Genomic DNA, 25,246 nt, shown 5'->3' on the forward strand with positions numbered 1-25,246 from the left:
TGCTCCTGGCAAGAAAGAGGACTGAGGTCAGATGACCCCAGCCAGGTGACCATCTAGCCTCCTCTTGAAGACCTCCAAGCTGGGTGACAGCACCACCTCTCTTGGAAGCCCATTCCAGATCCTGGCCACCCTTACTGTGAGAAATTTCTTCCTAATATCTAACCTAAATCCACTCTCAACTAGTTTACACCTGTTATTCCTAGTCACTCCCTGGGGTGCCTTAGTAAACAGCGCAACCCCTATTCCCCGTTGACCTCCCCTAATAAATATATAGGCGGCCACAAGATCTCCCCTCAGCCGTCTCTCGTGAAGGCTGAAGAGATTCAGCTCTCTCAACCTCCCCCCCGTAGGGTCTATCACGAAGGCCACTAATCATGTGAGTGGCCCTCCTCTGGACCCTCTCCAGATTCCCCGTGTCCCTCTTGAAGTGCGGCACCCAAAACTGGACACAAGACTCCAACTGTGGCCTGACCAGTGCCGCATAGAGGGGGAGCATCACCTCCTTTGATCTATTAGTCATGCACCTGCTAATGCACGACAATGTGCGATTGGCCTTGTTGATGGCCTTGTTACACTGTCGGCTCATGTTCATCTTGGAGTCAATTATGACTCCAAGATCCCTCTTTGCCTCCAAGCTGCTGAGAAGGACACTCCCCAACCTATAGGTGTGCTGGGGGTTCCTCCTTCCCAGGTGGAGTACCTTACATTTATCTTTATTAAATTGCATCCTATTTCTCTCTGCCCATTGAGCCAAACTGTCCAGATCAGCCTGAATCTCCTCCCTGCCCTCCGGTGTACTAACTTTTCCCCATAACTTGGTATCAACAGCGAACTTGGAGAGGGTGCTCTCCACACCCTTGTCCAAATCGCTGATAAAGATATTGAATAATATCAGTCCGAGGACCGAACCCTGCAGGACTCCACTGCCCACCTCCCTCCAGGCCAAGAAGGAACCATCCACCACCACTCTGGGTGCAGTCCCTAAGCCAGTTGGCCACCCACCTGACCGTGTAGGCATCCACTCCACAGTCAGCGAGCTTCCCAATGAGGATAGGGTGTGAAACTGTGTCGACGGCCTTCCTAAAGTCCAGGAAGATGACATCAGCCTCGGCTCCCACGTCCAGGCAGTGTGTGACCTGGTCACAGAAGGCTACAAGGTTTGTCAGGCAGGATCTACCTGTGACAAACCCATGCTGGTTTCCCCTCAGCATCGTTTCCCTGCTGGGCCTGCACAAATGTGTTCTTTGATTATTTTCTCTAGCATTTTCCCAGGAATAGAGGTAAGACTGACTGGCCTGAAGTTACCTGGCTCATCCCTTCTCCCTTCCTTGAAAATGGGCACCACATTGGCCCTTCTCCAGTCCTCAGGGACCTGGCCGGAGCACCACGAGTGCTCGAACAGCTGTGTCAGCGGCTCAGCTATGACACTGGCCAATTCTTTCAGCAGCCATGGATGGAGGTCACCTGGGCCTGCTGACTTGTACCCATCCAGCTCCGCCAGGAGCTCCTTAACTATTTCAGAACTAAGCGTAGGCAGACTGGTGCCATGTGAACATCCGTCAGTGATCGAGGTGGGGGAATTGGCTTGGTCGGTACATAGAAATACTAAAGCGAAGAACTCATTGAAGAGCTCTGCTTTCTTCCCCGCGTCAACCACCAACTGTCCTGATTTGTCCTGCAGGGAACCTGTGCTGCTCTGAGCTTTCCTTTTGCCTGCTATATACCTGAAGGACTTTTGATTATCCTTGATTGTTGAAGCCAGCCTGAGCTCAAGCCCCGCCTTGGCCTGTCTAACTGATTCCCTGCAATAGCGCACCAGGGAGATATAGTCCTCCTTGGTGGCTGCTCCCTGCTTCCATTGCCTATACATCTCTTTTTTTGCCCCCAGACTCTCCTGGAGTTCCCTGTTCAGCCAAGGGGGCTTTTTTGCCCCCTTACCTCCCTTCCTATGCAGTGGGATAGACTCCTTTTGAGCCCCAAAGATCACTCCCTTGAGATACCTCCAACCCTCCTGGACCCCCATATGCTCTATATTCTTGAGTTGCATCCCCTCACTAACTAGCCTTCTAAGCTTGCTAAAGTTGGCCCTTCTGAAGTTCAACACCTTAGCCCCACTAGTTACTTTACCCACCCTTCGCTGGATAGTGAACTCGACCAAGTGATGGTCACTATCTCCCAGGCTACCGTGAACTCGCATGTTCCCCATGAGATCACCCCCTGTTGCTAAGACCAGGTAAAGCAAGGCGCTACCCCCGGTGGGACTAGACACAACCTGGGTTAGGTGGAGGTCCTACACACAGTGTAAGAACCTCCATGAGCGGCTTGTTTTGGCTGTCTGCTCCTCCCAGCAGATATCTGGGTAGTTTAGATCTCCCATGACCACCGCCTCCCTCGCCTGTGTGGCGTCTGCTAGCTGCCCAGAGAATACATCGTCTAGCTCTTGATCCTGATGAGGAGGCCTGTAGTAGACCCCCACAACCAAGTTCAAGTCCTTTTCCCCTGGCCCCCCCCCGGATCCTGACCCACAATGCCTCGGTGTTTCCCTCCTCCACCCCCGCCTTAATGGTGGAAGACGTATACTGCTCCTTAACATACAGTGCTACCCCCCACCTTTTTTCCCCATTCTGTCACACCTATACAACCTATACCCCTCAATGCCCACCGCCCAGTCGTGTGTAGAATCCCACCATGTCTCGGTTAGTCCGACTAGGTCATACTGGGTGCTAGCAAGCAAGAGTGCGAGCTCCTCCTGCTTGTTCCCCATACTCCTGGCGTTTGTATAAAGACATTTTAGTCCCCCAAAGACAAAAAAGAACATTTCCTACGTGCTATATAAGTGCAACAAACATTTATCCCCCTCCACCCTCCAAAACTGCTCTTCCTCTACCTTTCTCCCTTTGATTCCTGGGCATTTTGCTGAGTGACTGGCAATCTAGTTGAGGGTTACTCCTTGCCAGGGACTGCAAATGTTCTGACAATGCTGCAGGCTTTTGGGATGATGCTCAGTCTCTGGCAAAGGACTGGCACAGAACCCTAGACAGTCTACATGGGGTTTGAATGGTGGGTGTCTGCACAGGGATGAGTGTCTACCTAGGCTATATAATTCTGCACTGACTATAAAAAAAGGTCAATTCCCAATATAACACATCCATAGATTTTTTTCTACTTGGGGAACCATTTGGTAACACAGGAGAATCCAACACCCACTCATCTTCCTACAATGAAAAGACCAAATACTAACGAACATTGCCTTAAGTCCTGCTTCAGTTGCAAAAACCTCCCTGCCATGTACAGGGTTTAGCATGGTGCTGGCACTTCATGAAAGCTAACGGCTTATTATGCAGAATAGTGATAATAAGGCTCGGTGGGGCTGATAGGCTCATGGCATTTTATGTGAAATTCACCAATCCAGTGAAGCTCAGATGACTTAACAGACATTAATATGCACTCGATCAGTTTTTGCTCAAAGGCTTTGAGGCTGCATAATAAAAGTGTGATGAAAGAATGTCAGCACAGCGTGTTTACAAACAGTTGCCAATTGCAGTGAAGGATGCAATTGATCCTGGCAATTAATTCTGGGCTGACGAATTGATCTGCCATCACTACAATTTTACTCAAGGCTCACTTACATATTGCTGCCTGTTAATTGGAATGGATAACTGAAGATGCTACTTTACACAACAGAAAGTGGAACCCTGTGTACTAGAGGCAGGAGGGTCAAAAAAGTGTGGCTAAAAGTCATAACCAAGGTACATCTATAGTTTGCATATTAAATGCAAGGGAGAAAACGGGCATTTATCCCCTACAGCTCCTAACAGGCCATATTCTATGCCGGTACGCATGAGTACAGCTTCAACTGATTGCACCCATTGGACATGGGCACAGATTTTGAACTAACATTACTGGCATATATGCAGTTATTTGGATTACGGTGTCATCGAGAAGACTCTGTCACAGGCCCCCACTGGGCTAGACGTTGAACCAAACACAGACTAAAAAAAGAAGGTTCCTGCCCTAAATGGCCACATTCCTTTGCAAAACACTCTGGAAACCAGTGGAGCTATCAGCTGTCTATAAGACTCAGCCCTTACACGCTGCTACTCCTAGTGCAATGCATCACTGCCTCTCTGTGCTCTGCAACCCCAGTCAAGTGTACAGGATGGGAAGTGAAGCAGTAAATCATCTCCCATTTGAAGCGCACTGGAAAATATGCAATTACTTGCAGAAGCCTTCATTTGCTTCCACTCCGCTCCTTTGCACACACTCTTTTGCATGTGTTTCCTTGCTGTCTGTTTTCCATCATCATAAATGCCACCCAGCCACTGGGTCACCCTTGCCCCTGGGTTCACTGGGTCACTGCATGGCTGCCTGGTTCCTCACTGCCCAGGTAACTTCTCTTTCAGCGGAGTCACAGGCTAACAAATACAACACTATTTCCTCTCTTCTTCTGCTTACTCGACCGGGACGGTTGGACCAGATCTTGCTACTGGCTCTTTTAATAGTTCTCCAGGCTCCCTTTGCCAGGGAAAATGTTGAGGCTCGTGGAAGCAGCTGCAAACAAGCAGTTATAGCTGGTTCTCCACAGACCCTGGGCTAAAGCCCATCAGTTCTATGCTTCGTAACCACTAGCCTAGAAAGGTCACAGGGAGATTTACACTTTCCTATGATGCATTTGGCAAGATAGGAACCAAGATGCTCTGATCTATCAGTGTCAGTGTGAACTGCATTAAAGCACTGTGAATAACTAGCTCCTTGGATTACCTACTATCCCCAAAATAACTGTTTCCAAGTGATCCAGGACACAAGATTTTCACAATATTCAGAAAACCCAGAAATAAGAAGGAAAAAAATGTTTCTGCACAATCAAAATGTTGCATGTGACCTAACTGGAAGCATGAATTTCATTGTCAAGCTTTTGCAAATGACAACCAATTTCTAAAATTAAAGTACGTGTGGAAATGAAACCTCATTTCAAATAAGAAAGTTGAAATGCTTTGCTTAAACTGTTTCTGATTTATTTTAATTGTTGTTTTCACCTTGAGAAAATACAGCAAAATCACCATGGATTTGCAAACATTCTTGGCGACGAAAATGTTTCAGGGGAACGATTTTGCCTGCTCATAGTCACAGCCTTCATTTTTGGCAAACTGACTTTGGGCTGCAAAGCTCTGGTATGTTCTGCACAAGATGGAGAGACTCAGTTTCCACCTGTGAAATGGAGAAGACATCTCCCAGTCCCCCAGGAGTAGCTTGGAAGCTTAACTGTAAGGTTTGTGATGACTAGTGAATTATAGTGCACACAGTCTCCCGCCAGCAGAAAAAGAGGGCAATATGAACTGTACCGGGGCTCTGTAGCTGTATGAAAGACAGAGAGTGACAGAATGTGCAAAAAATCTAGCAGTTTCCCCCCTATTATACTTCCTTAAGCTGCAAAGCTATTATAGCCCCTTGAAGAGTCAGAACACTACAAGAAAATGAAGCAGACACCCCGTTTGTCCTCAAGTTTCTTTGCTGATTGAACTATGAAACATCCCCACCACTGTCACACTCTCCTTTTAGAAATTTACTTTCCACCTGTAATAAAAATGCCTTGCTTCCCAAAGGAAAAGGAGGCTTTCTAGAAGGAGACCAAGGCTTGCTGTGCTCACTACGGCTTGCTGCACTTCATCAAATGGCCCACTCATATTTTCCTGTTTGCACCAAGAGCCTGGGAATGGGGTCTTCTGGCTACTTTGAGGTCTAATGTCACAGAAGCTGTAAAAGGAACTCAAGCAGCAGCAGGACAGGAGAGACCTCATGCATTTCACTGAGCACCAGGGAGGTCTGGAAGCAGGAGGGGGGAAACATAGGTTGTGAAAGGCTCAGTATAAAACAACAGGACAGGCCACTTGTGACAGGTGACGAGGCCAGCGATGCTCTGTTGTGCCTGACGGCAGAATGATAATTCTGCAGGCCGCTCTCAGAGGGAGGTTTGAGGCAGCAAAGCTAATGGTTAGTGCTGGAGACTGAACACAGGTGCTGTGACAATGCCACATGGTCACATTTGAAACTTGCCTCTTCCCATGAATTGTTCTCCCTAATAGACAGGAATCCATACCCACTGGAAAACTGACTCCTGTTTAAATAAAGCCTCAGGCGCTTCCCTCTCCCCACTGCATTTTTCAGACAGGACCTATTGCATTGGGTGTCTCAAATTCTTGGGTGTAGGGTTTGAGCTAGTAATGCCCTGGGCTCAGGCTGAAGCCCGTAGGAGCTCAGCATCACCACTGAGCTACCATGCTAGACATCCAGTAACAAGCACCCCAAAAATAAGAGGCCACTTTAGAGAAGTTGAAGAAGACCTTTGTCTTTATGCATGAGTGAAACATGGACGTGGAGGAGGATGCTGTCAATCGTGAATCCATTGTTACTTATACAGCATTTGAGAGTTTCTTGTTGAAAAGATACTAAATAATTGAATGTGGCAAACAGAAGACAGTTCCAGCACTCTTTGGACATAAGCGCATGATGCTAAAAAAGCATGTAGGCTCCATTTAATCAGCATTTAAGGTTTGATCCTGTGATGCCCATAGGACTCAAGGCTGAGTCAAGGCCCTACTGAGGAATAAAATCTTTGCTATAGTCACTGATCAGAGGCATTTTATTTCAACTGATTGAAAAGCCATGAAAATGTTTTAATTTCTCTGCCACACTGTGTCAATCAGTAGTCTCATGGTTTTGGTGGAAACAGGGTACTAGCCTTTCCTTCCCTCCCCATCCCTGCTTATGTTCACAGCTGACCACCTGGTAGGAGAAGTTAAATAATTATTGCATCTGACAGGATGAATTCAATTTAATCAAAGGAGGTACAGATTACAGGATGAGATGCATGAGAAGTGTTATTGGGGAAAACTGGTATTTATTCCCCTAGAGTTTAAAAGCAAGCTGCAGTTACTCTACAGTGTTTGACTTTGCATTTGTGAAAGAAGCCCTGGACAGGTACAAAATGGTTTCCTTCCTACTTACCCTGCGCCATGGAAATACTCTCGCCACATCAAAATATCTTTGCTACTGCCAAGTTTCCTGTAGGCATCAGATTTTCACTCTCACCTGCAAACAAACTACCAAGACTGGTAGGATGCCTGTGCTGCATCCCTGTCTTACCCACTCAATGGCATTAGCCATTTCCATGTTCTATTTTTTTGTAAAAAATATATATTGCTGCTGTAGACAACTGTCTGTTTTCCTTCCAGCCCTAAGTAAGACTTGAGATGTACGCTGAAGGCTGTCCTGTGTTTAATCAAGCTTCTCTGTCTGACTCCCCCCACTCCCCGCAACACACACGTTTCCCTGTAATCAACCATCGAGTCTTGCTCCTAATTAAGTGATTTGTAAAGATCAAGAGGCTGCAGATTGGTTTCTGAAAGCTTTGGATGTTTATCTTAATGTAACTGAAGCTATTATTGTCTCTTCCTGTAATCAAGAAAACAACACATTAAAAAAATTCCAAGAGGTAGAGATTGGGTTTTCTTACCATGGCAGAACATGTGTCTGTGCACTGGAAAGGAAAATGCATTTGTTTGCTAGGTGGGCAGCACAAGATTGATGATGCCCTTAACTTCTCGTTTCCTTCCTGGTAAATTCCTGGATTGTGCAAATAATGTGTTAGGTAAATCCCTTTGCTGTCACTTAGCAACTCCAGCTAGTTGGTGAAACAATGTGTTTTTACCTAGAAATGGGTTTCAAACTGTAAGAGGCTCATGGGGCTGTGATCCTACAGCAATAAAGTGTCTTTTAAGAACCCACCGCAGGTTTCTATGGTCTTTGTCCTCTGAACGTGAGTAAGAAATGTGCTGTGTTTACAAGCAAAAAGTACCTTTCCCCACTGCCTATTCTGCACTTAGCAGTAACCCAAGGTTGCTGGGTTTTTTGACCCTGACCAGAAACAAAGCCTTCCAACGCAAAGGAAGAATGAAAATTGACCTGATTGGGAAATTTTCTTTGGGATCGGATTTTTTAATCGGAAAATGAGACATTGTCAAAATCAAATATTTTCTCAGGGATGTGCCAGCTGGGAGCCAAGTCCTGTAGGAAAGGTTTCCCGGGTTCACATGAAAGCCAGAGTGAGGTAAGAGGAGAGAGGATTTGAACCCAAATTTCCCATGTAGCCCCTAATCATTGGACTACCAACATTTTTTTCTCTTGTTGAAAAGCTTTAGAAAGTCTTGGGTTCATCACAATATGGAAAGGGAAAAACATGTTTCCCATTCAGCTCAAGCAGTCAATTAAGTTTCTTGCCCAGAGGGTACCGAGTCTGGAAGAAAATGGAAAAAGATTGCCAAGTTTTGGAGCAAATACACTAGAGAGACAACAGTTCTATCATCACATTTACAAAAGCGGGGAGAAAATGTCCAACTTCTAGGAAGAAAGTCCCTTTGCTAAAAAATAGCATCGGCTGAAAACGGATGGTCCGCAACTTGTGCAATCTGTTTCACTTGTTGCAGAAGCTGGATGGGAACAATTATTCCAAATTTGCAGACTTTTTGGAAGCAAAGCAGGAATGAGACTCAACAATATACTGGATATTATTAACTAACAATGATGAGACCTCAAAAACAGATGTTCCCCCCCAGCAACTGCAGAGTGAAAATGCAGCACAGCACTGCTGTGATCAACTGCTGTGTTAGGGGAAGAAAAGGTTGTGAAAGATTGGCTTCTGGGGTCCTCTGGCCTACTTGAAAGGTACTCAATGCTCCTCACTGACATGCACGGAAACCACCTGTGAGCCTCAAAGCCTGCACAAGTGGTACCAACCAGAGGCTGTGTTTAATATACTATGACTGAAGTCAGCATTCATATGGAACATGAACCTCCTTTCCAGCAAGGTCTTAAACCTAACAACCCTGCATACTATGAAATGCAGCAATCGAGAATGCATTTTTGGGGCAATCTATTATGCAAGACTCGATTTGCCTCCTTTTCACCTTGGGGAAGCATGGGAGCTGGATAGTTAAGCTTAGCCCCAAAGGTCATTCCATTGCTGGTCACTTTATTTCATTTCGCTGCTGTTTTGTACCTCATGCACATGTAACTGTGGGGTTCAGTGCAGTCCTTGGCAGATATTTAGGACCTATGTCAGACCTGGCTGACATCTCAGCTGAGAAGCAAAATAAAGCTTAACCTACTTAAACTATTTCAGCAGGACCTGATGAACAACACCCGAGTGTGCTAAAATAATTGGTTGACCTATGGCAAAGTTATTTGAAGACTTGTGGTGCTCAGGAGAGATCCTAGGAGACTGGAAGAAGGCCAATGTGGTGTCTATCTTTAAGACAGGGAGAAAGGAGGACTTGGGGTATTATAGGCCAATCAGTCTGACCTCTATCCCTGGTAAAATCCTGGAGAAAATTATCAAAGAATCAATTACTGATCAGCTAACAGGTGGCCGTATTCTGAAGGACGGCCAACATGGCTTCATTATGGGCAGATCAGGCCTGACCAACCTCATTTCCTTCTGTGATCGGGTAACTCACCACCTGGATAGGGGAAATGAGGTTGATGCCATATACTTGGACTTCAAACAGACCTTTGACTTAATCTCCCATAATGTCCTCATGGTAAAATTGGGAAAATGTGGCCTTGGCTACTTTACAGTCTGATGGCTAGGAACTGGCTCCATGGTAGGAACCAGAGCAAGGCTAAGGATGTCATCCCCCCGCTCTACTTGGCCTTGGTGAGACCATAGCTGGAGTACTGTGTTCTGTTCTGCATTTAGCACTGCAGGAAGGATGTGGAGAAGCTTGAGAGAGTCCAAAGAAGGACCACGTGCAGAATTAAAGATCTGGAGAGCAGGCCATATGAGGAGAGGCTGAAAGACTTGGGACTGTTCAGCCCCAAGAAGAGAAGATTCAGGGGGCACTTGGTGGCAGCCTGTAAGTATATTAGGGGCGTACATCAGGGCCTGGGAGAGCATCTGTTCACCAAGGCCCCCCAGAGGAGGACAAGAAACAGTGGGCACAAGCTGATTGAAGATTGCTTCAGGCTAGACATAAGGAAAAACTTATTTACAAGTCAAGTGCTGAGGTTTGGAACAGGCTCTCCCTAGAGGTGGTACAGTCACTCACCCTGGTGATCTTCAAAAAGCATCTTGATGCCCATCTTGCTGGGGTCATCTGGTCCCAGCAGTCTTTCCTGCCCAAGTGCAGGGGGGGCTGGACCCAACGATCTGTAAGGTCCCTTACAGCCCTTAACATCTATGAAACTACTTTCACAGACCTCTAATAGCCAGGGTTTGGCTAGTAAGATTGCCAGACATAACCATCAACTTCCATTTTGTGGACAGTATTTCTTCACTGGCAGGTATTAAACTCCCAGAACAGAAAGACAATTAAGGAGATAATCCATCAGCTAATGAAATGCTCTGTAACAGGTTTTAGAAATTCTAAAATGCAAGTCCTCTGGAAGGAAGCACAGGAATGGTGCAGACTGGCTTGTGGTATGCTACAAGACACGCTACCTTCACCCTCTATGGAGGCCCCATACAAGGGAAGCCAGGCCAGAAGCAGGGCTTTAAGCTTCAATCCTGATTCACCTAAATAAACTGCATATCAGATACTTATAGCTTCGTTGCTAGGGCAGGAAGTTCATCTCTGGATGAGGCAGCAAGCAGATTGCTTAGGGATACAGCCCAGATCTACAAAGGAAGTTCCTACAGAAAAGCCAAATGCCTTGGCTAACAACCACATTCATATGACTCTGTCATCAACCAAAGCATATGCTTTTCTCTCTTGCTGGCTATTGCTTCCTTATGTCTATATTATAGGCAGGGTTTTTTTCAAGGAAGTCACATAATGCTGCTCAAACTAGTTGGTCCCTTCACGCAAAGCTTCTCTGAGTATGTTAAGCATTGCTTTTGCTAATGCTCTCCCCTACCCTGGGGGTCTTCAAGAGGAGGTTGGATATGCATCTAGCTGGGGTCATCTGAACCCAGCACTCTTTCCTGCCTATGCAGGGGGTCGGACTCGATGATCTATTGAGGTCCCTTCCGACCCTAACATCTATGAATCTATGAATCTATGGCTAGTTATAGAGACCTGGATGTCAGAATCTAGGGGTTATGATTAAACTTGAGAGATGCTTAAACCTTGAATACTGTGAAAGCCACGTCAGAAAGCCGGGCTACCTTTACCAAGCAAAGAAGACATTCTAGCACCTGCTGAGTACTAAGAGAGTGCAGCACAAAACCGTCTCTGCCATCTGTCACTAGTACATGCCTAATGATTTTTCACTGCATTGACCTCTGCTCTTATCTTGTAAGCATAGCCTCAGTGCCAAATTTTGTAGGTTCCTAACATTTGTTATTCCTGGAGAGACAGTAATGCACTGAAAATCTTTGCTTCTTCAAGAAACGGCAACAGGCTCTGTTGCTCAAGAGTTTGCTCACTACTAATAGTGTCTGAGATGGATGAAATACCAGAGCAAAATTGCAGTTTTTAACCAGCAGCAGCCTTTTGCTATGACTGGGCTCTGGTAGCAAGTGAATAGATATTACCCCTCAGAGGTGGCCTACAAGAGATTTCCTCCTTGTTTTTTTCATTGGGCCCTCACTCTCTTTTGATGTTTTGTGATGGATAAAGGTGACTTCTAAACTCATCCTTCTCCTTGTTTTTAACTTGTAAGTCAGGACTGCCGCTTCTGCTGCTTTGTTTTGTTGAAAGACAACTGGGCAGTGTCAGCCCCTGCACTTTAGCTGAAGGGGTGGTGATGACACTGGATTTCTAATTACTGTTTCACTGCAGAGAAGGACAACTCTGCAGCAAATGCAATGGCCTAGGGCAAGTCATTTAACTCCTCTGTGCCTCTCTCTCTCCTTCTGTGAAAGGGGGGTAATTCCTACCTTCACGTGTGCATTTGAAAGGCTTTGTCTGCCAATGCCTGTAAAAGACTTATGAATTAAAGCATAAAATGTAAGGAGAAAGCAAAGCCAAAGAGTTAAGTGCAGTCTATATAGGAAAGGAGACAACTCATCAGCCCTAGCACTTTGATCCTGTGTAGTTATTTCCATGGATAAATCTCACTGCTGGGCAGCCCTCCCAACCCCAGATGCTTCTGACATTAGAAACTTCTATGCATGCCCTCTCTTCCACAGATTAGCCCCACAACACTGGTATCTGAGACAGTAGAGCCATCACACCTCTGGCATAAAGCATCCCAACAGACAACACCTCTGGCATTCAACTAAATTATTGCATATTATTGCATCGACTTGGGGCTGGAAGGCATAGGAGATGCCCAAGTGGATCACAGCAGTGGTCCATCAGTCCAATGCCCTGCCTTGAACTTTGACAGCACTGGATGCTTTAGAAGAAAGTATAAGAAGCCCCACAGCAGCCAGGTGTGAGATGGTCTGTCCTCTGTATATATCTCATGGTGATCTCTGAAAGACAGACTGGCTTAAGCCTTGAAGCCTGGGGTTGTCTGCACCTTTTCTGTTCCCTTGTCATCCTAGTTATCCTAACTCTTGGTGTCCCCATTAGAGGTGCAATATCCACCGTGTCTTTGACACACACTAAGTTCTTGGCTACAGTGCCATCCCATAGCAATCTATGAAGCTTTTTGGTATCCCAGGTGGTGTGTGACCTGCTCTGGACTCTTAACACTCACCTCCTACCTCCACAATCCTGATGACACCATGCTTCAGGCACTGTCCTTCAATGAGACAACAGCACTGGATTCCCTTTAGAGCTGCTAAGTTGCTGCTACTGACCACAAGCCCCTTCCCTGAAAAGGTTTGAAGGGCTTGGTTGGCATAGGGGTATTGCTCAGGTTAAGGTAATTGGTGGCTTCACTAATGATGCCAAGGAGAGGTACGGTGCAAGGATACAAACTTTAGCTGCGCTCAGTTTTGTTCATCTGTGCTAGGGGTAAGCCCTGGGGCAAGTCCACACAGGTGGCTGGGCAAGAATGGCTGAAATTCCCAGCCTGAGAAGGATATCAATGGACAAGGGCTCAGAGCTGAAAACAAATACACCCTTACATGCACTGGGCCGAATGTGAGCATCAACAAAGGGCAGCAGGACGAACCTCTGCTGAACCCAGAGGAGCAAAGGACTCATACACAGAGTGGCAGAGACCTAGTGAGCACAAGGGTTGCGCTCACATTAGATGAGCCTAGATCTCTCCATCTTCCAACATCTTTCACCTTTTCTTTTGGCTGTGACCCCAAAGCCGTTCAGGCTGAATTCCAACATATCCATCCCCTGTACAACACAGATGTTTTCTTAATTAAAACCAGCAGACCAATGAGGATGTGGATTCCTCCCTACCCTGGAAAACACAGAAAAAGCAAGGGGAGCTGATGGCACTCCAGAAGAATAATCTGGGGTGGGGTGTGGGGAGGCAATATTCCTTGCCCCACAGTGTCTGGCTGTATTTTTCCTCCCACTGGTGTCAGTGTGAAAGCAGCTCTGAAGGTTGTGAGCACCGGTAGGTGATGTCCAAAGGGGAATAAGTGTGAGAATTCTTGGTTTAACTTTAATTAAAAAAAACCAAAACATTTTATGCGTGCTGCTAACTCCTGAGATAACCTTGCTCTGGGCAGGAGCTGCTACCTCATTGGGTCAGGATGGTAATATAGCAAAAGTATAAAACAAAATGCTTATGCTTCATTGCACCTCAGGGGAGATACGGGCTTACTCCATAATTAAAACACAGCCAGTACAAGGCAACAATGCAAGTTCTCCGGTGACTGCCAGTGGCTAAATTAAAATGTCCTTTTGAGAGCGATGTGAGATGCATCACTGTTTGGCCTCAGACTTCAGCTTGGCTAAGATTAATGGCAAAGAGACACAATCATTACAAGAGAAGAGAGCCCAAGAAAAAAAAACAACTTAAAAGATATCTTGCTAAGCTGGAAAAATAATTAGGTTGGTGCAGTTCTTCTTTATTGAGAATGAAGAAAGCCTGAAATAAAAGTTCTCTCTTCTCATCATTCTCTTTTCAAGATTAATTTTAATAGGGAAGCATTATACCTTTAGTCCAAACTGCTGCAGAGATGTAGTAGTGCTCTTCCTATACCATCCCAGATGCCTGCCCAGTCTCTTCCTGAAAGCTTCCTATGAAGGATATCCCAAAATTTCTCTCAGCAGTTTGTTCTACTCTCCTACTGTTCTCACAGTTCCTAATTTTTTCCCTGAGATTTACTGTAAATCTTTACTACTACAGTGTAAGCCAATTGTCCTCTTGTCCTCTGTGGCAAGAAGAACAGCATTTTTTCCTTCCTCTTTATGGCAGCCTTCAAAATATTGGCAAACTGATATCATGTCATTTCCCCCCCTTGAGCTCCTCTTCTTCAAACAAGCCTACTTCCTTCAACCTGCCTCATGCTGCTCGCTTTCCAACCTCTTTATCCTCTTTGTGGTTTATTTCTGGATGCTCTCCAGTTTTTCTAAAATGCAGTACACAAAATGGGACATAGGAATTCAGCTGAGGCCAAATTAATTTGAACTGAAACAGGTGTGTACTAAGATGAACAGGGGGCTGGAGTGCCTATAGGCTTGCTCAGCCCAGCAAAATGAAGTCTGAGTAAGAGGGGCTGGGACTGCTGTCTATAAATACATCATTAGGAGGTAAACCCCAGGGAGGGAGCAAAGCTATTTCAGCTAAATTATAAAGTTGGCTGAAGAACGAGTGGCTGTAAATTGCTACAAATAAACTTAAGTTGGAAATTAGGAGCTTTGCAACCATTCAAGAAGGGAGGTCCTGGAACGCAACCTCCAATCAGAGGCCCAGGGGGAAAAAATATAGACCCTTTGGGGCTGAAGCTTGTTTAGTTTATGGAAGTGTTTAAATGAGAGGTGCCTGTCTGATGTTCCTGAATACTTATTTTTTTCACCTCCCCCCCCCCCCCACTTTCTGGCTGGACTCAATGGACAAAAAGCCCATGGATGATATCATGCATATTAAACAACTGAAGCCTGATTGCAGGCTCTCATGATGGCACTCTGAATATCAGAATACTGTACTTGGAATAGTTCAGAGCTATAGTGTCTCTACTCACTTCAAATAAAAAAGATCCTATGGTTGAAGGCGTAAGTGTAAAACACAAAAAAAATCAAAGAAGACAGTGCAAATAAGAAAAAATGGCAGTGTGTTTGATCATGTAAGGGTCCAACTATCAGTCTTTACATGTCTGAGGCTGGTGATACTGGGGATTTCTAGTCAAGGTGTTTCAGCACTGCTCTTGCTAACAGCTACGGAGCTGGCAGCATGCATACAATCTGTTTTAAGTTACCATAAAGCATGAATTCTCACACCTCATTCATTCCCCTGTGAATCTTCCAGGTGTTCTGTTCCTTTGCCTTCAGAGCTGCCTTTGGGTGGACTCCAGAAGGACAGGAAACATACCCCAAGGGTGTGGGACAAACACATTACCTATCACATTACAGGCTGTGCCTTCTGCAATGCCCTACCTGCCTCCACTTCTGAACATCTTCTGAAGGGGAAATGCACACTCACCAGAGCAATCTAAGATTCTTCACTGGTCAGTTCCTTTAGACAAAAAATACCTAGATGGTGCAGGAGGTACATTTATAAGAAAAAAGTATGGACTGCTGTGGGTTTACAACCAAAAAGATAAAACCAGGTTGAAGGCCACAGAGAGAGAGAGAGAGAGACTGATTGATTCACTAACTGATTGACTGATTTTTGGGCTCTGTTGGTCACTGAGGTTAAGTTGCCCTAGTTTTGCTTTTATTTACAGGATGTCAGAGCAGACACACAGGGCGTTTGTAAACACCATGTTTTTTGCCCTTTCTTGCGCTGCAATAGCATGACTGTTTGCACGAGCAGGATTTCTGGATGCTTTAAAGGTTTTTCTGGTGCATTAAACAAACTCCACGGATGTAGTTTAGTTTGGCTCACTGGGAATTAAAGCATTGCATCCATGGATTAGTTGCGTGCAAACACAAATTTTAAACTTCACTGTAGAACAAGAAAGATTTTTTTTACCTCCCTGCCTGCCATCTGACACCTCCAGGGAAGGAATTCTACCTGATCTACACATCAACGAGCTACTCAGCACAGCTCAAAAAGACACTCTCATGGACCCAGAGGGACAGTCTTCCATCTTCAGCTCCTTCTATGCAAAAATGAAGTTTATTTCCTACCTATGGGGACTTTTTACCATCTTGTAGCATCTATACTTTTCTCAGAGCCTGACGAAGGGACTTTGATCCCGAAAGCTTGCAGAAAAGGACAATTTTCTTGTGATTTCCCAGTTGGTCTAATAAAAGGTATCATTTTGGAACCAAGAGTTCTAGTTTTTTGTATGTGGAAACACAAAGGCACTCAAAGACACGTAATGAGCCCTTTGTCCACCAGGTGGTGCTGCAACTTTTTTGTAGTTCACCCCTTCAAATTGCTGCCACTTTCAAATTGCTGTTGTTTTTTTTTCTTGTGTTGTCTACCAGCTCCCTGCTCCCACAGCTGTGTGGCAGGACACAGGGTGGGGGGCCCCGGGCCAGGGAGGCAGTGCAGGACTGTCCTGCTCTCCTGCAGCACTGGCTGGAGGCCAGGCTTAACTTGCTTGAAAACCTAGTATGTGCAAACACTGATGCGATGCTCCAAAGCTTAATTAGTTAAAAAACCTAGTATGTGCAAACACTGATATGATGCTCCAAAATAAACAAGTTTAAATTTCATAAACCTTTTTAATTTAATAAGGATAAAACCCTGTGATGTGTATAGGTGCCCACAAACACTTACGACAGAGCATCTGACTCGCAGCAAGCCACTGTTTCCTTTCAACTTGTTCGTATACCCTCAGAGACTGACTGAAGCCAGCATATAGGCACTTTTTGCCTTACTCTGTGTATCAGTGATAGAAACAGACACTAGCATGTGCCCCAGTCTTTAAAGAGCTGCCGTGACATGCAGATCTTGCCAGTTTGCCTTCAGTGCTCTCCAGCAAAACACATGGATCAGGAGTAGGTAGAGGTCAGAGTTGTCAAGAAGTAAGAGCAAGAGTTATAGAAAAGGAGGAGTGAAACTCTGAACCTTGGATGCCTGGCTACACTGCACTCTCCAACATAGGAGTGAGGAGAAAGAGGACAGAGAGAAGCCAAACTTACAGATGTATTCGGGTGAATACAGCCATGCCTTATTAGGTGCTTTGAGTTCTTAAGCTCTGCTTTGTCCTTCAATTATTTTTTTGCCTGGCAACCCTACAAAACACAGTGAGCCTAACTTTATATGTGCCTGCATATATATCAGACACCATGGCACAACATAATTGGGAAATTTCATTCTGCAAAGGAAACAGTAATATATCAGCTTCTGTTACTTTTATTTACAAGCAAGCTCCACTGGTAATAATTTTTTAATGAGCATCCAAAGAAACAAATGACCTTTCTGAATGAGCTGCCATGCTGTTGATTTACTTCCAAGTGTCTAGGATATGTAAGCTGGGTGCACACCAGTAAGTGCTTCCCCCCACCTTCAATTGAAGGGGATAGGTGGCCAGGCAGGAGTACTGCGAGAGGGGTCTGATGTGCCCCCCCTCTAATCTTCTATAGTCAGGCCAGGGCAGCTCAATTATTTACAGGTTTATTAGTATACAGGTAACAATATTTACAGGTTTATAAGAGAGTATTGGTAAAGATATACAATATCCAGATCACCCAAGAACCATTATGCTTTATAATCAAAGGCCCAAGGGACCACCACCTCAAAAGGGCATGGGTCCCCATGCAGGTAAGCAGCTGTCTGCAACAGGTAAGTACAACAAAGGCAGATAAACAACAGGTATCTACAGGTAAGTTCAGATAAGAACAACAAGAAGTAAGTACAGGTAACCCTCAGATAGATGACATAACCCAGGTCATATTAATGGATAAGAATATATAAATAACTATTTATAAAATATCAGGTGCAAGTTCCCCCTTCTAGGTACCCACGTGGCTGAGACCACTGGGCATTCCCCTAGGGTGCCAAACCCTGGCACCGTTCGTAGGGGGAATAAAGGGAGGGTCCTAGTACCTCCTCAGTCCCTGCTGGACACCCCCTGGTCCCTGATCCCTTGGGACCCCCTCTCAGGGCTTCCTCCTCTGTGGGGACCCATTCCCTGGGTACTCACAGATCTGGGGAGCAGGCTGGGGGGGGCTCCAAGAGCCGAGGGTGCCTTGTTCTATCCTCTGTTGTGCCTTCTATCCTCTGTTGAGACTTGGGTCACCTCGTGCAGGTCCCGACACCTAGGCTTCACCTTCTTCCCTCTGTTGGGGCTCGGACTGCTTCGTGCGGGTCCCGAAACCCAGGCCCCATCAGATCTCCGCCCCACTGTGCTGGTGCTTCCCGGGTGCCTGGCCTCATGCCGGACAGGGGTTGCAAACCCGAGCAGCCTGGTACTGCTCCCAGGGTTTGGGCAGCCATGCACTGCTGCATGAACCAAGTCCTTGGCCTCACGCTGAGGGTAGCAGACCTGAGTTGCCACGTGTGGCTCCCAGGGTCTGGTGGCTCCATGCACCACCACGTGCACCGGGGTCCTTGGCTGCATGCTGAAGGTAGCAGACTTGAGCCACTACATGCGGCCCCCAAGGTCCGGTGACCCTGTGCACCACTATGTGTACCGAGGGTCCAGAGACCTGAGCTGCCTCCTGCAGCTCCCAGGGTCTGCCACATGCACCAGCTGGTGCTGACACTGCTCACCACTCCAGTCCTGCTGAAGGAGTCTTCTGGGGCTCTTCTGGACTACAGCTTCTGCCTGTTGGGCAACTCTCCCCAGCTCTTCTTAGCTTCTCTGTCCCTCAATGCACCTGCTGCATGCTGGGCACGCAGCTCCTTTTATTCACTTCAGAAGCTCCGCCTCCGAAGGCTTGCTGGACCTGCAGAATGCAGGCTTCAATCAGGTCCAAGAGGCTCTTTGCCCCCACCCCCCCTCCGTGTAAGGGGTGGGGCCGGCCACACCCAACCCTTACCTGATTGGTGGACAGGCTCCACCAATCAAAATGAAGATTTTCTGAGCCTCCTGGAGCCAAGCTGAATTGGTAAGTCTGCTACAGCTGCTTACAATATCTAATCCAAAGGTTCCACCATCTCTGTGTTTTTCTCATTGCCAGAACTAGCACAGCATGCAGGATCATGACATGTAAAGGAGATCCTACCCTCCTCAGCCCCTGAAATTCAGTAGCAGGAAAGCCGTGACGTTCCATGAATCCTTTGGCTTGATATGCTGCTCTTTATGACCCAACCACAGCATCAGCTCTTGTTTCTTACCTTTTTTGGCTAGATCAGTGGAGTATTAAACTTAGAAGCATCCTTTACTAGAGGAACTGGAGAATAAGCCTTCATTTGCAGGACAGATTTTAATCGCTGTCTTTTTTCCATCGTCAACTACCATATACTTAAATATGATGAAAGATTATGTATTTCCAGGTATTTCCAAGCTTGGTCTATTGCTGGGTGGTTTGCTTAGAAATCCCAAGTCATTTCAGGCCTTGCTGCTGAAGTCTGAGGATCCTCTTCTTTAAATTGGGCCTTTAAGGAGCTGGCTAAAAAGGGAAGCATATTGCTTCTGACACTGGATTCTTTCTCTTTTTCCTTCTACATACAATCACGTTGAAACAACTAAATACATTAAATCAATAGCAAAGAGATGCTTTACACATTCACTGAGTACGCACATATATGATCAAAAATACAACACTGTTACATGGCTTTATACAAATGTCAACTACAAAACCAGAGAACAGTAAAAATTCAAACATCCCTTGTCTAAGGTGAACTGTCTAAAGGAAGGTGGCTAAAAAGAGACCTCCTATAAAATACCTGCCAATAAATGTCTGATAGGTCATAGGCAGGAATGATTTTCTCTGGTAATTGTGGGTGGGTGGCTATTCACCCCTATGCCTAAGAAGTGCAGGCAGCACTTACATTGTGATTTGAACACAACAGTTTTGTACTGCATCTCCACAGAAGGGTGCGTTTCACTTTCTGAATGACCACTACAAAACCTTGAGTAAGCAAGTGTGGCCAGTGTCCTGATTAGCTGTTCCAGGGCTACTAGCCACAACCAGCCTCAGAAGAAATAAAAGCTCGACCCAGATTTGAGAAGGAGTCACAAGAAGAATTTCACAAGAGATGGTTTTGTAGCTAACTCACAACTTGGCCTCTGGAGATAGCTTCTGTTTCCAGCTTTGTCAAAGACAATGCATGATTTGGCTGGACCAGTTGACCTCTTCCTGTCTCGCTTTGCCCAGAGCAGAGTAAAGATTAATGCATCTATTAGGGTACTTTGGACTGAAGGTGGCATTTATGGTTTCCCCATTTCGCAGATTAACAAACTCCAATGAGAGAAGTTGCAATTTGCTCACAGTCACTAAGATTCTGTGAAGTTAAGAACTGAACCCAAGAGTCCTGGTTCTCAGTCCCATGGTCTTAACAACTTGAGCACACTTTCACGAAGATTTCATGGTGCAACTGTACAATTCTTACACTAAATATGGGTATTTCTATAAGGCTCTGTTAAATTATATGCAAAAGAAAAGGTGACTGAGGAGTTTATCTTAGAAAAAACTCTACTTCTAATGTTTTATAATTATTAATACTTCTTTTTTTATTTGATAGTCTAAGTTTTTAGCCCTCAGGTGTCAACCTTGACACACCTTTGTGAGAGCTGGCTTTTAAGGGAAAGAAGGTGCTTGTCTTTCCAATATTTTTCTCTCAAAAAAGGCAGCTCAGTCATGTGTAATTTGGGCACATCAACCAGAATTAGCAGGCAAGTTAAGTGATTTAATATGGCTTCAGGGCTATTAAAAAAACTCCTATAAAACAAAATAAGAAGGGTGATGATAGAGAGTCTTTTTGTTATTTGTCTATATCAAGTGGGAACGCCCATAGCATCGGTTATCTAGGGGGGCGTTTAAAACCTGTTTAAAGGGGGCAGAAAAAGTCATAAACACAGGTAATCTGGCAGGCCTCATTTCTTCACCTGTCTAGTGGTAAATTCTCTGTAGACACTGACTTTTCAGAGATAAATTTACAAGCAATTAAACTGTCGATCCTAAAAGGGATGGCAGAATCCTGTTAAGCAAAATGTGGGAGGCATCAGGGCTGTGGGAAACCGAGACCCTTGAGATCACCTGAAGGTAAAAGATGTAAGAAATGGCATGGCATGAGGGCTTCCGACTAGTTGCAATGTGTTTGACAAGAGGAAACTCAACATTATCAGACTCAGAACACCTGGTACTTGGGATGCAATTATTTGCAGTGAGTGTACAGCTAATGCACCAGAAAAGAACACTGTCTGGGTTCATGGTCCATAGGCAGGGCTTTGAGTGCACCGATTCACATAGGACAAAAGTCAACTTAAGCCTTCAGTTAAAATTCAAGCCAAACCTTTCAGCCAGTTTCTAATCTCTTCCCTTTGGCCTCTGAACTACCCACTTCCCATCAGGTCAGGAACCACCATATAGTATGAGAAAGCTTGTTCTAGCAGCATTTGCAGAAGTGCAACACCAGAAGTATGACTGGGCACTGACTTGCTCCAAGCCGTACAGCGTATCAATGGTAAAACACGGAGCCCTTCCAATCATCAGCCAAGTAGGACCCAGGCATCTTTGAGCCAAATAAAGGAGTGCTCTGACATGAAGAAACATCTGTCCTCCTTTTCATAAGACCTAGGTATTATTGTTCCCTTCACATCTTAACAGCACCTTCTCTCTGTCCTCAGATTTCTGCCTCGAGAACTTTGCTGCATCTTTCTGGGCTTCTGCCATAGCATCAGAGAGGCTGGGGATAAAGCAATTCCTGGGCTGACAGATCTTGGTGGTGCACATGGCCTAGCTTAATTTCATTGAAAAACTGACAGGCACCAAGTATGATTTATAGAGATTGAGAGCCCTGAAATTAAAAGCTGAAAATCCTTCCCAAATGGGGAGAATTTTTCCTTTGGGTTAAGTGAATTGTCCGGTGCATCAGAAAATGTTACCCTGCTCCAGAGACTGTCAGGAGGCATTTGAAATTCATCAAGCTCTGCTCCAGTTGCTGTCATCTTTGCTCATTTTCTCTTGTCCTCCTCAGTTAAGACCATCAAGGCAGCGAGTTAACAGCAACATGACAGGTGGCTTGTATGGCACGCTCCTGCTGGGCAGACCACGGGGAGTACCTTTATTAAGCTAAATTTGCATATTTGTTCAACTCCTCTTTATTTCCTCATGGCCATTATGCAGAAAAATACTTGGTAGCACTAGTCATGCCAAGCAGGTGGGGAAACAGTTTTCCCATCTTGTGATCATTCCCGAGTCAAAACCAAACAGTCCTGTCCAAAGAGAAACCACATTTTTTTCCCTTCCATTTCAAAACTGTCAAATTTGGACATTTGACCATTTTGAATTTTTTCCAGAAATTCGATGCAAGAATTGACCACAATTACCTTCTTCCTGTGAAAAGCTTTAATTTTGCTTCAGCAAGAAAGCCCTGCCTGGCTCCCATCACAACACTAGCTCTGACATGCCTGCTGGTAATGGATGGAGCTTCTTCTCTTGGGTGAAACATGGAAGCTGTTTAACAATGCTCAGCAACGCACTGCAAAAGCAGAGGCCAAAAAATGCATAAAAATTCCTTGTTATATTGAATGTCTATAATGCAGGAGGTAATGAGCTAAGCTGGAATGTGGCCTAGACACTGAAGGATTTTTAATGGCAAGTGGTATGCACATCAATTTTAGCAGTCACCCAAGAGATTGTTAATTTATGGATAACTTTTTGTGAGCTGTTCAATGATTATGTTCCCTTGGGAAAATGATGCAGTAACTGATACAAAAAGGCTTTGCTGCAGTAATAAATACATGCAGCAATGAAAGCTTTGGCTTTATTTACTTTTCATGGGATCATAGGAAAGTCGGGCTGGAAGGGACCCCCTGAGGTCACATAGTCCAGCCGCCTGCTCAAGGCATAAGCCTCCCTGACTAAACTATCCAACCATCTTCTAAAAAGTGACATTTCTGCAGTGCATTGAAATAATATCTATCCAGTAACTCTAAGCAAACCAGACTTCTGCTGTGAATAGGTTTCCACAGCTGTTGTTTTGAGGAACAGCATACTAGACCCCTTTTCCTATATAAGCTGCACCCTTTTCTTGCATCACTGCTGAGGTGAGAAACCCACAGTCACGCATGCTGCAATCTGTCAGACCACCCTGCGTTCTAGCTTTGTAATATTTCTCTAGTTTTACAATAGCTCTTCTGACCAACTTGTCATGTCAGAAGCCTGAGTCAATTAAAAATGCAGTGAGCAGAGGAAGCAAACACAAGACAATCAACTGAGAAAGCAAGCCACAGACCATGGCCAAATTTGCTTCAGTTTCCTCAGGGTTGCTGGAATCCAGATTTCTTTCATCATGAAAGAGGCTGAACAGACCATGGTTTTGCACAATTCAAGAATGTCTTGTATCACACATGAACAGGCACCCTTTTTTCTTTGGGAGTAAATAAATACAAATGCAAGCACCTACTCTGGATACCTCTAAGAAATCCTTGGATGCTATCTTGCTGGGGTGATCTGACCCCAGCTGACTTCCTGCCCCTGGGGCAGGGGGCTGAACCCAATGATTTTGCGAGGTCCTGTCCAGCCCTAATGTCTATGAAATCGATGAAATAGAAAATCATAATCATTTTGCAATCCTTTAAACTATCCCGGGCTACTCAGTGCCAGATGTGACTGGTGATAAAAGTCTTCCCCCACAAAAGCATTCCAGCAAGAGGCTGATATGCTTAGAACATTTTATCTCATCGCACCTTAACTCTCCCTGGATGAGAGATTTCCCTTTTCTATCACTGTATAGACTGAGTATTTACTTTCAAACAGTGCAGGATAAAAAAAATGAGAGGAGGATCAGAAACAGATTTGTGGCATTTTACAAGAGACAGAAACTGAATACAAACCACTTCTGGCATCACAAAGCATGATGTCCGAGTGATAGGGTTTTGCAAAACCAGAGCTACATCAGATCTTGTTCATTTTGGGGATTATTGGAACAATAAGTATGTGCCAGGAAAATACAGCCTGAGGTCACAGGTTTTCTCTAGAAGATGGAATACACTTGCCCTCTCTCAGCCTTTATTCCTGGAAACCCACAGATGCAGCAGCCTGCTTTCAAGTCAAGAGAACTGAATTTGCTTCCAGCAGTTGGATCCAGCAGCATCCATTCCCACTCAGGAGTGAATGCAATATGATTGCTCTGAAACACTCACTCACTTCCCCCCACTTCCCTCCCAGTGTTCAATTTTTAACTGGGTTACAACAAGATATGTATTGCAATACTTTCTTGGACAGGCTCAGTTTGCCCATGTCTTTTCATGCCAAGCATTCCTACATTGTATGGCACCCATCTGAAGAAGCTCCAAAAGCCAAGCCGATTCTAAACCAATTCCCAAACTAGGTGGCAACTGTGCTTCCTCTTATGCTTTCTTCAGAGGAAGAGGGTGACAAAGCGTTGACAACATTTTGAAACGTAAGTAAAACAGGTTCCCTTTTCTTCGCATACCTCAGCAAACATGACTGGAAGAGCCGCCCACAGGCGGCAAGTCCTGAAGAACAATGACCGTGACCAAGAGTTCTCACGTACCTGTGGAACCAGCAAGGAAAGTACTATCCCAAAAGTGGCTTCGAAGTTGTCCTTAAACCAGAGGCCAACTGCATGGATGCAGCCCCGCACATGGATGATGTCTACCAACTCCAGTCGCTGCAAGCAGAACAAAATCAAACATAAGATATGGCAATCCCAACATACACCACCCAAACCCACAGAGTGTTTTTCTGTCTCTTGTACTGCCAAGAGTCAAGAGGAAGAAGAACTAGGAAAGCTGGGCATTAGTTAGTAATGGTTCAGTGTAAAATTACAGCTGGGAAACAAGACTCACAGGATACAGCAAGTTTAATTTGGCTTCTCAGGTCCAAGTCTCAGCCTGAAGGTCATTCTTGGATGCCAGTCTGGTTTGCCATGTGGGAGGAAGGGATACTAGCTCCTGAATATTCCTCCAGAAGGAATATAAAGTCAACAGATCACTTCAAAGCAAGAATTTACTCAGTCTCTCCCTGAGCTCTTTGCCCACCTTCAACAGGAAGGGATTTCTCTAGCTGCCATATTGGGGGCTGATGGTGAAACCTACTGGCCCAGTTCTAATGTGAACTACTGACAAGCATGCAGAGGAATCCTGGTTTTTTCCTCCTGGGCAGGCAGCTTTTAAAGGGAATAGTTAATCCATGCTCTCTGC

General features: G+C 45.2%; 1 protein-coding gene across 4 annotated transcripts in view; it reads right to left on the minus strand.

Moving 5' to 3' along the window:
- LOC102562685 (tetraspanin-15) overlaps positions 1 to 25,246 on the minus strand; it is a 282,668-nt gene that overhangs the window by 9,267 nt on the left and 248,155 nt on the right. For all 4 annotated transcript variants that reach the window (XM_059730567.1, XM_059730568.1, XM_019482686.2 and 1 more), the window contains one exon: positions 24,598 to 24,714. In XM_059730567.1, the coding sequence (XP_059586550.1) occupies positions 24,598 to 24,714 (117 nt within the window). The remainder of the gene's footprint in view (positions 1 to 24,597; positions 24,715 to 25,246) is intronic.

This window comes from Alligator mississippiensis, chromosome 7 (genome assembly GCF_030867095.1).
Source record: "Alligator mississippiensis isolate rAllMis1 chromosome 7, rAllMis1, whole genome shotgun sequence".
Lineage (NCBI taxonomy): Eukaryota > Metazoa > Chordata > Crocodylia > Alligatoridae > Alligator > Alligator mississippiensis.